We start from the raw sequence: 11,571 nt of genomic DNA on the forward strand, positions 1-11,571 counted from the left end.
CAGTATGGATCTTTGCCTGCTGTATCCTCCTTTCATGACAGCTGTAGCTGGCCTACATGCAGCCTGTGTCGTACAGCAGAAAGATGCCAGACAGTGGTTTGAGCTTTCTGTGGATATGGAAAAGATCTGGGAAATAATCAGGGTTATTTCCAAACTATAGGAGCAGTGGAAGAATTTTGATAAGAGAAAAGAGATGGCAACTACTTTTATTAAGATGCCGAAACCAAAATCACTTCCAAACAGGAAGGAGAGCAGGGTCCAAATAGAAGTCAGAACTCTAGCTACAGCCAATCTTAAAACATTCTGAAGAATTCCATAGTGGACCACTTGGAAATAAACCATTGGACAGATTTCAGTAATGTCTTCAATGGAACACAAATGAACATGAATATAGCTCATTTCTGTCAAGCATGTTGGGAAGTGATTTTATTTTTGCAAAATAAATTTTTCCTTCCCTAGTTTGATTCTAGTACATAATTGATTAAAATCTCTTGATTATAAAAGTTTGGAAAGGTCCTAAGGGGATCTACAGACAGACAGACATAGACATTTCAAAATTAATAACTTCTGATTAGTGTATTTCTTAATTTGGATAATAGAAATTATAACTTTTTATTAAGCCAGGAAACATGAAGCACCATTTGTTAAAATTCTCTTTGGTCATTGAGGGACCAAAAAAGGACATAAAAAGTCAATATGTAAGGAGTTTGTTTTCCTCCATAAGTTTAACTTTAAAACTGTATTTAAGGGGCCAGCCCGTGGCTCACTGGCTGAGCGTGGTGCTGACAACACCAAGTCAAGGGTTAAGATCCCCTTACTGGTCATCTTTAAAAAATAAACAAAAAACAAAAACAAAAACTGTATTTAAGGAATCAAATGTTACAAAATCCTAGATTTTGCTAATGATGTGGATAATTTCAAGGAAATTAATCAAGTACCTATTGATTTAAAAGTGTATTTTATTCAATACTTTTGGTGTCTTGCCATGGAAGATACTAGCCCAGCCTAGCAGAAAAGTGTAATATGTATAGCATACTTTGACATTTTATTTTATTTTATTTTATTTTATTTATTTATTTATTTTTAAAAGATGACCGGTAAGGGGATCTTAACCCTTGACTTGGTGTTGTCAGCACCACACTCAGCTAGTGAGCCAACTGGCCATCCCTATATAGGATCCGAACCCGTGGCCTTGGTGTTATCAGCACCACACTCTCCCGAGTGAGCCATGGGCCGGCCCATACTTTGACATTTTAAAAGTTATATTAATTTTGTAATTTGAAATGCTGGGCAAACTTAAAAAAAAATCCTACATGAAGTTATTTACAATTAATTTACAGTTAATCAAGCATTTTGAAAGTTTAATTGAATAAAACACCATAATAAGGTTGAAATTTGGTAAAATTTTATTATTAATTTTTACTCTACTGTGAAAAAGTTTTGTTTTTTTTTTGTCTTTTTTGTGACTGGTAAGGGGATCGCAACCCTTGGTGTGGTGTCACCCACACTGCGCTCAGCCAGTGAGCGCACCGGCCATTCCTATATAGGATCCGAACCCTCCGCGGGAGCGTCGCTGCGCTCCCAGCGCCGCACTCTCCCGAGTGCGCCACGGGCTTTTATAAGATATACACACCCTAGTTTAATTTTGTGGTTTAGTATGGATTTGCAAATTTACTACAGTTATCCAAAGCCAGGAACACCATCAGCACTCTCCCAAGTGCGCCACGGGCTTTTATAAGATATACACACCCTAGTTTAACTTTGTGGTTTAGTATGGATTTGCAAATTTACTACAGTTATCCAAAGCCAGGAACACCATCAGGTTTCAGGCCAGTTTGATACTGGCTGTTCTTAATTCTCATTAAGTATAGGACTTCAGACTAAATGCTATATCAGTGGGACCGTGCTGTCTGTGGAACTTAAAAATTACTCATTTTCTTCAGACTTGAAGGAGAGCAGTAAATAAAATTTGGAGTCATAAGATATTGATGTATAACTTAAGGATTAAATTTTATTTATAAATCAATTGTGAACAATGGGTTATTAAATTAAATGTCGACTTCCGAGTATAAAACTGCAAGAATAAAAGTAAGTTCTCTACCTTAAAAAAAAATCAATAGAACAATGTTCTACACTTTGACAATGGTCAGATCTCAGTGAGCATAAATTTCAGATTTGTGTATTTCATTGTAAAGAAATTAAACTGTAGTTAATTATATGCATACTGAAGTATTTAGAAGGAAGTGCATTGATGTCTGCAATTTACTTTGAAATATATCCAAAATTTATAAGGAACTTACCAATGAAAAATTAAACAACCCAATTAAAAAACAATTTGGACACCAAACAAGATATAAGGATAGCAAATAAGCACATGAAAAGATATCTGACATTAGTAGTCATTATTGAAATGCAAATTAAAACCACAAAGAAGTTTCTAACCATAGAGTATGGAAAGGGAAAAATCCTGACTTTACAGTGGAGAAATGTGGCAGACACCACCTTAACCGCATAATCGAGGTTAACATCCCCAGTGATAGGTCATGTTGGTATCATGTACCCCTGACAGGAGGGGATGAGAAGGCACGGCCCTCTGTGACACTCTTCCCAAATTCCATAACCCCAGACCAACCATGAAAAAAACATCAGACAAACCCAAATCACAGGACATTCTATAAAACACTAGACCATGACTCTTCAAAAATGTCAGGTCATGGAAAACAAGGAAAAACTGAGAAATCGTCACAAGATTGGAAGAGACTAAGGAGACAAGATGACTAAATGCATTGTAGGATATTATTGGAAAGACTGGTGAAGTTTTGATATAGTTCAGTAAAACTTTAAACATCATCAATGCCTGGCAAGGCAGAGTCAAGTAAAACAGCGGGGAAAAGAGAAAGCTTCAGGGCAGAAGCAGGACCACATTATATTATGGCATCTAAAGGTGAGATTATTTTTGTTGTTTTTTGGAGCTGGCCAGCACAAGGATTTAACCCTGGACCTTAAAAGGTGAGATGAATAGCTTTGGGGAAGACCTTGAACAAGGGATTGCAAGGAAGAGTGGGGCCCGCTGTTTGCAAAGATGCTTTGACTGTTCCTCCCACTCCGGAAGCACGCCCCAGACGGCCACCCTTCTCCCCAAGAGGAGAAACCAGTATGCTCCTCCCCTTCAATGTTGACTCGTTCTGTGATGAACTTTGACCAACAGAACATCGTGGAAGTGACACCATGTAACTTTCAGAAGGACCCTGATCTTGAACCTGGGTGTCTTCATGGAGTGGCCTCCTGATGGCCCCTCACTCCCACACTCAGGTCAGATCCTGTGACCCATAATGTAGGGCTTCCTGCCCTGGAGCTGTCGCACATTTCCACACTGCCAACAGATCCTAACAAGGGCATAAGGCACACCTCTTACATGTCACATCCTTTTTGGCATCTGGTAAAGCCTATGGACCCCTTCTCAGAATAATGTTTACTTAAATGCATAAAATAAGTTGTATAGGAAAAAAACTTTAATCAAATACACAAGCATACAATGGTGTTATTAGTTTCTTATTGCTGCTACAACAAATTGCCATAAATATGGTGGCTTAAAACAGCACAGATTTATTCTCTTACAGTTCTGGAGGTCAGAAGTCTAAAATGGGTTGGCAAGCCTGCGTTTCTTCTGGAGGCTCTATGGGAGAATCCGTTTCCTGGCTTTATCTAGCTTCTACGTGCTGCCCGAATCCCTTGGCTCATGGCCCAGATCACTCCAACCTCTGCTTCCTTCATGATATCTCCTTCTCTGACTTTCCCACCTCCCTTTTTCCCCTATAAGAACCCCCTTGACGACATTGAGCTCATTAGATAATCCAGAATAATTTCCCCACCTCACGGTCTCTTATTTAAACACATCTGCGAAATCCCTTCTGTCATGTTAGGTTCTGGGATTCACAGGTTTATAAATTAAGATAGAGACATTTGGGAGGGGGGCATTATTCTACCTGTCATAAGAGGAAACCAATTATATTGAAATAGAGTTATCAAAATGCTAAAAGCCAAGTTTTCATGCTAGTAACATATGTGCTTCTTTCTTGATCCATTAAACAGCAAGATCTCATGAAGAGTCTAATAACTGTCATAATTTTAAAGTAATAATGAGTGTAAGGAATACTTGAAGATAACTGCCAAACTTTAATGTGATATGAAAATAGCTATATTTTCTATTAGTGACAGTCATAGGTATCAATACTACCTACACTTATCATTAAAAGAAATATTAGCTTTTTAAATAGAAGTTAGCAAAAATAAATATGCACTTTTTTCTGATCCAGACTCATAGGTCCCCTGGTTAAGATCTCCTGTTTGAAGGCACTGGGCCCAGAAATGTTTGCATTCTGCTAAAGATCACTGACACCCTAAGAGGTAAGACACCAGTGGAGGGATTTCAGGCACTCTGACTTGCTGGGGCCCTGCTCCCTCAAACCACAGTGCACACCAGTGAGCAGTGAGAGGATGCAGGTTCCCTGAAGTGCCAGGTACCGAGCCAGGTACTTAACACACAGCACTGTCCTTGCCTCTCCCGCAGCTGCGAGGTGCATACTTGCATCCCCATTGTCAAATGGAAAAACTGAGGCTCAGGGTGAGAAAGTAACTCGCCCAAGTTCCCAGGGTTAGTACGTGGCGCGTTGACCCTTCCACCCGCCACACTGAGCACAAGGAAGGCAGCCCAGCAGCAGGACAGGAGGTCCCATCTCCCTCTAATTTACTCTTCCTAACTACCCTCTGAGGGTGTTATTTTGATATTTTTGTGTAAATAAGGAGGCTGCTAGAGGGCTGAGGACTGTCCTAATATCACAGAGAAGTAAAGCATGGGGGGATCAGAAGAAAGAGGCTTTTGCTGTTGATAAAAGCACTAGAAGCCCCTCAGGCCCTTCTCCCAAGCCTCAATGGAAGCTAAAGTCCCAGCTTCACAGGGCTCGGCTCAGCCAGGGCTTCAGGGCTTCCAGAGGGTTTTCAGAGGGCCAGGGCAAGCTGGCACAGGCAAAGGAAGGTGGGGGGCAGGGACAGGGGCAAGTGGGACAGCGGGCAGAGGTGGGAGCAGATCTGTGCAGCTGAGGGCAGGGGAGCACCGGGGTGCTGAGGCCTTACCTTGTTCTCACAGTGGATCTTGGCCCCAGAGTTGACCAGGATCTGGAGGATCCGTAAGTGGCCGAACCAGGCAGACAGGAGAAGCGCGTTCATCCCAAACTGGGGGAGAGGACACGAGAGAGGTGAGGAGAGTGTGAGGAGGTGTGTCCTGCCACCTGGGCCCTGTGCCCTCATAGCAAGATCATACAACCACAGGGACCGTAAGTGCCACTCAGTCCAGCGAATTCAAGCTTCAAGAATTTAAAAACCAGGAATTTTTTAAAAATAGAGGCTGATATTCTACTGAAAATGTTTTTTTTTCTTGCTAAATAAAATTTAAAAAATAAAACAGCCATCTACTCTCATCATCATTTCATAAAGAAGGACCATTACTAAAACAAAAGATTTGCAAGAAACCCATGTAAGAATTTAAAAACCAGGAATTTTTTAAAAATAGAGGCTGATATCCTACTGAAAATGTTTTTTTTTCTTGCTAAATAAAATTTAAAAAATAAAACAGCCATCTACCCTCATCATCATTTCATAAAGAAGGACCATTACTAAAACAAAAGATTTGCAAGAAACCCATGTCAGAATATATCCTTTACAAATACAGCTTCATGAAAAACATACTACATCATCCTTATTTTCTGATTTGCTATGACTGGTAAAGACATCATCCTGGACTGGCATTTGAGAATCAACCATTTAAATCTCCCATAAGACATCTTCAAGGCAGGCGGCCTGAGTCTGCAGCATTGCAGCACCTCACAGGACATCCCTGCACCACCAAACCCTGCTCACTGTTAGAAACTCCCCTTTACACTGAAATTTGCACGCCTGTGGTTTCCATCCCACCAGCTCTCTGGAGCAACGAAAACATGCCTAGTGCCTCTTCTGATGGCAGTCCCAAACCTGTTTGCAGGGTGCTCTTCCCAAACATCTGCAAAGTGCTCCAGAGTCACCAGAGTCCCTTCACTGACCTCAGCCACCATGGGGTTCTGCCTTAGAGGGCAGCCCTTGCCCACTCTTCCCAGAAAAGACTCTTCTCTGTGAAGAGAACCCCCAGGATTCCAAACTCACTTCCTGGAACACATCGACAGCCAGCCACCCTAATAACCACAGGCTGTCTGGATGAGAGAGAGGGAACGAATAAGCTGGCGCAGAGTCCAGAGGGGGAAGCTCATAGGAGCTTGGGAATGAAAAGAGTGAAGGCTCAGGACTCAGGGAGGGAGAGTGATGGGAAACCTCATAGTCCTAGACCAGCCTTTCCCCCATGCACAGTGTAGGAAAATAGTCTAAGTGATTTATTTTCAAGAATAGTGTATGAAAATAATCTAAGTGGTTCATTTTCAGAAATGACTTATCTGGGCCAGCCCGGTGGCGCACTGGAGAGTGCGCCGCTTGGGAGCACGGTGGCACTCCCGCCGAGGGTTCGGATCCCATGTGGAGACCGGTTCCCGCTCACTGGCTGAGCGCGGTGTGGGCACAGCACCAAGGGTTGCGATCCCGTTGCCGGTCAGTAAAAAAGACAAAAAGGAAAAAAAACAAAAGAAATGACTTATCTGAGGGCGTTTTGTTGAGATGGGTAGTTAGTTACTATCCCCTTTTGTTTTCTTCAACTTCCCGGAGGGTCGCTGAACAGAGAAGGCTCTCCTTGAAGTTGTAATTAGTTGCCAGCTCCTTCTGTTTTATTCATTCCCTGGTGTTTCTCCTTTCATAGGGCTTAAGTGGGCCTTTTTTGTGGGCTTGTCCTGAGCCCCCAGACAAAGGAATAACTTGCAAGGGGGTAATAAATCTTAGGCTTCATTTGGGAAGATTGTGCACCCTGTAGTACTCAGCCAATGAGGAAGTGGGGGGAGGGACTTGTGTACTAGGGAATAAATTGCTTGCTACTGCCCTTTTCCATGTGCCTGTCCCATTCACAGACACCCAGACTTGCAAGGCCATTATTAAAGTCTCTCTTCACAGTACCTCATGTCTCTGTGTCCATCCTTTGGCATTGGATGGGTGAGGACATTTCTCACAAATAGTTTAGTAAGGGTTGCTTGACTAACTTGCAGTGTAATAAGCCCTGAAAGTACTTTCCCGTGGGTGACTCAGACTTGCAAGGCCATTATTAAAGTCTCTCTTCACAGTACCTCATGTCTCTGTGTCCATCCTTTGGCACTGGATGGGTGAGGACATTTCTCACAAATAGTTTAATAAGGGTTGCTTGACTAACTTGCAGTGTAATAAGCCCTGAAAGTACTTTCCCGTGGGTGACTTCTCAAGATGGTGGCTGGCCACCTTGTTCTTTTTACTTCCTGGTTCTTCTTCCTCTTCAGGACTCCTGGGGGCCTTTTTCACTGGCTTATCCTGATCCCTTCCGTTTCCACCAGAGGCAAGGGGATAATAAATGCCTTATAAGGAAGTAATAAAACTTAGGTGATGTCCAAGAAGATTGTATATCCCATAGTACTCAGCCAATGAGGAACTGGGGGAGGGACTTGTGCACTAGGGTATAAATTGCTCACTGTAATCTTTTCATGTGTGCCTGCCATCAGACACCCAATCTTGCAAGACTGACATTAAAGTCTCACTTTGCCATACCTCGTGTCTCTGTGTCCATCCTTTGGCATTGGATGGGTGAGGGCATTTCTCACACACAGTGCCCAGGAACCATCCAGGACAGAGCCCTGGGGCATACCAGTAGAGACCTTCCCCCCAGCAACAGGATTTCCCTTCTCACTGTCTCTCCCACCCTGCTATTGCTACAGCAGGCAGGCCCACCAGGCCGTCTTATTTTTCAAAATGTATTTATTGTGTTTGCAAAGATGATGTATTAAAGGACTCCTTCCTACTGTCTCCTTCTTAGCTCCTTTTCTCACTCAGCCCCGAAGGAAGGAATAACAAAGCACAGTGGTGATAGTGGGCGTCTTTGTGGGCAGAGAATTGATGCAAGAAGTTCCAGTGTTTCTCTAGGAAACTAGGACCAGACATTCTCCTTCCAGAACCTCTTCTAAATGAGGACTAAGCAGGTACAGGGAGGAAGCAGATGGGCAGGGGCATGGGGAGGCAGCTGTCACTGCCCCACCCCAAACCCAGCTGGTAATCAAGCCCCCCTCGTGGTGGGGCCTGGGAGCAGAGAGAAGCCAGAACAAAGAAAAGTGTTTCCACGGACAACTAGGTCTCTGCAGGGAAATTTATAACTAAAAATTTTTTTTTAATTTAGATCCTTAAATGTATCCCTATCAAATGCCATTGTCAGATTCAGCCCTTTTCCCAAACCTGCAGAGATAATTTCCAAGGCCCTGTAATTCTTTAGTGTTCTCTCAGCAATGTGCCTGCCAATTTAAGTAAGACTATTAGTCTTTATCCAGGTTGTTGGTTAAATAAAGGATTAGCCAGGGCAAAGCCCTGTGGCCATATCCATGAGAGACTTTCCTCCTAGTGATTTACAAATCAGGCCTTCATGAATCCACCCAATTACCTCCTCTCCCTGTTCGCATGGTATCATGGGGGACTGAAAAGGCTTTCAGAACTGAAAGGCCTTTGAAAATGGAGAGATCTTCATCACCGTGCAAATTAACAATGGAATCAGTGCAGTGGCACTGGCCCCTGAAGACTGACTTCCCGCCCACACTGCAGGAGAACCTCTGCCTATCAGCGACAATCTCAGCAACAGCAACAGGCTCACAGACACAGAGAGATCTCTGATGCCCCTCCCCACCCTGAGACAGACAGACAGACAGACATGCACACACAGACATGTCTCCGGAGGGCCCCGTACCGCATCCTCATCGTCCACAGCGGCCCCGTGCTCCAGGAGCAGCCGCACAGCCTGCTCGTGCCCCGCGGCTGCGGCCCAGTGCAGGGCCACCCGGCCCACCTGCCAGGAGGGACAGAAACTTGTCAGGAACCACCGCCACCTGCTGCCTGGCCCTCCTCCCACACCCTCCCTGCCAGGACAGCTGGTCTGCAGGCTGGAAGGGCCTTTGCTGGCTTTGGTGACCAGCTGGCTGGGGACCCAGCCCCACTCTGTCCCTTCCTCCTCCCCCACATGGCAGCAGCCAAAGGCTACATAGTAAAACACAATGATTGGATCCATCTGTCCCCCATCTAAAACTCTTCGTGGCTTCCCACAGCCCTTGGGACAATCTCCTAACCCCGGGGCCTATGAGACTCGGCACAGCCTGGCACTGCCCACCGCTGCTTCTCAGAAACACCAGACGACTTCCTACCTCTAAGCCATGTTCCCACTGCTCCCTCTGCCAGGCAGCCATATGTGGCCTCGGATTATTCCCCACGCCCCTGAGGGGCACCTGAGTGCCCAGGTCCTTCCCTCAGAATGGGCTGAAGGGGCCTGACTCCCCACCCTGTTCTCAGACCACCCCGGCCGGCAGTGCATCGTGGTCCCCACCCCGGCACATCTGAGCAGGCCTGGGGGAAGCCAGCCTCTGACCCTTAGTCCACTTCCTCCCTCTGCAGTTTTCAGCGCATGAGAGGACAATGAAGGAGACACTAATGTTCTGTGTGGCCTCAGGCAAGTTCCCCTCTCTGGGGACCAGCTGTTCCTCCCTTCCTCAGGGCTCCTGCCCATGCTGTTCCCTCTGCCTGGAACTCTGTTCTTCTTCACCTGGCCTCTCGAAAACGTCACTTCCTCAGGAGGCTTTCCAGGTGGGGCAACCCCCTCTGACCCTCCTCCACATGCTCTTATGACAGCTTATCACAGTGGGAATGAGTTGTTGGGGAGACACGCTACTTAATACCTGTCCTCCCCCACCACACTATCAGCTCCATGAGGGCAGGGACAATGTCTGTCATAGGCTCCCCAGCACCTAGCACAGTACCAGGCACAGAGTAAGCCTTTAATAAATAGTGAAAGAATGGATGAGTCAATGGATGCATGAGTGAACGGGTGGATGAATGTGGGGTTAGCGTCCTACCATCCCACAAGGCCATGCGTCCTTGCCAGTGCTTGTCCAAGAGCGGAGACTGAGGCTTCAGTCAATGTCCAATGACATGCTGCATGACCTAAAGTGACCTGCTGCCCTTTCTGTGCCTGCCTTGAACTACAGGACTAATACTTCCTGCCTTCCTCACCTCTCCAGGGGTGAGCGAGACCACTGGGAAACAGGTGGACAAGAGCTCCGAAAATCAAAATGCACCAGACATATCCCAGAACTCGTGTTACTATTACTGTGTCCCAGGCAGGCTCTGAAGAGCCAGGTGGCACCCCTGGTGTCACCCCAGACAATGTAGCCTCTGCTTCTACCCAGGCCTTGTCACCTCTTCTAAGAAGCTCCTGATAGCCAGAAACCCCAAGGCAGGGAAGGGCTACCCAGTGTGACACCCAGGCCTATCCCCAATGTCCCCAACAAAAGGAATGGCTTCTCCCTCTGTCCCCTTCCCAGCAGGTCTGTGGACCACCGCATCTGTGGCCTTCCCTGAGGCCTGGTCAGTGGGGCTGGGTCTGCCTCCCTGCCTGGTCTTTGAGCCCCCCAAGGGCAGGCCAGGCCCACAGCAGCTTTACACATACAGTGGGTACAGCAGGCGCTCAGAGAGCTGAATGAAATTGCTGCCTCACACACGCTCAGTCTCCGGATTCTGGCCTCTCTTGGTCCCAAACTCCTGGACTTCTGACCCCAGGCATCGCTCGATCTTTGTCCCTGAAAGCACCTTCCCTCTTCTGCCTATCTGCCAGCCTCTGACTGCTGAGCTGTGACCCTCTGCCCTCCTGGCTCTGACCGTTGTTCCTTGGGTGTGCTTTTCAGACAGGCCACAGGGTTAAGGGTTTGATCTCTGGAACTGCCCAAGGCTGGCTTGGAATCCTGACCCTGACCTTGGGCCAGGCCCCAACCACTCTAAGTATCAGGGACATCGAGACAGTGAGGACAACGAGGACAGAGCCTGAGCCTCTCTCCAAGTTAACACATGCAAATATGCCTGCCTCCAGCTCAATGAACTGTCCCCCCTGCGGTGGTGTCACCATGGCACTGTCCCAGGTTCCCCTGGATTTGGAGGAGCTCATACGCACATGGTTTCTGGCCCTGACGTCAACCCTCCTCCCGATCAGCTCCTTCATCCTCTCAATGTTGTTCCTGCGGGTGGCCACGTGCAGCTGCCTCTCCAAGGTAAGCACTGGGGGGAGAAAAAAGGATATGAGGTGCCCCCCACACTGCATAATGAGGGCACTGGGAGAGGAGAGGTGAATAGCCATCCCTGCCCCTGCACATTTCCCTAGCGGGGGGTCTTCCAGCTAGGAATGAGGGGAGAGAGGCATGGCTATCCTCCTTCTCAAGGTCAGGGACCTCCCCACACAGGCTGCTACATGACCAAGATTTGGCAAACCCCTGAAGATGGGAGAGCATTGGCAAGGCCATCCACAGCCGCCCAGGTGTGTGCCCCTATCCTCCTTGGAGGTGTTCCAGGCTGGCGACATGGTCTAGGGCTCATCCCCTGGGCCCTGTGCAACCA

General features: G+C 46.6%; 1 protein-coding gene across 1 annotated transcript in view; it reads right to left on the reverse strand.

The window, feature by feature from the left end:
• ANKDD1A (ankyrin repeat and death domain containing 1A) overlaps positions 1-11,179 on the reverse strand; it is a 40,426-nt gene extending 29,247 nt beyond the window's left edge. Inside the window, exons 1-3 of the mRNA XM_008567963.1 lie at positions 11,132-11,179; positions 8,855-8,983; positions 5,134-5,232 (exon numbers count right to left, since the gene is read on the reverse strand). Coding sequence (XP_008566185.1) covers positions 5,134-5,232; positions 8,855-8,983; positions 11,132-11,179 — 276 coding nt within the window. The remainder of the gene's footprint in view (positions 1-5,133; positions 5,233-8,854; positions 8,984-11,131) is intronic.
• Between the last annotated feature and the right edge of the window lie 392 nt (positions 11,180-11,571).

This window comes from Galeopterus variegatus, unplaced genomic scaffold, assembly GCF_000696425.1.
Source record: "Galeopterus variegatus unplaced genomic scaffold, G_variegatus-3.0.2 Scaffold360, whole genome shotgun sequence".
In the NCBI taxonomy this organism is placed as follows: Eukaryota; Metazoa; Chordata; class Mammalia; order Dermoptera; family Cynocephalidae; genus Galeopterus; species Galeopterus variegatus.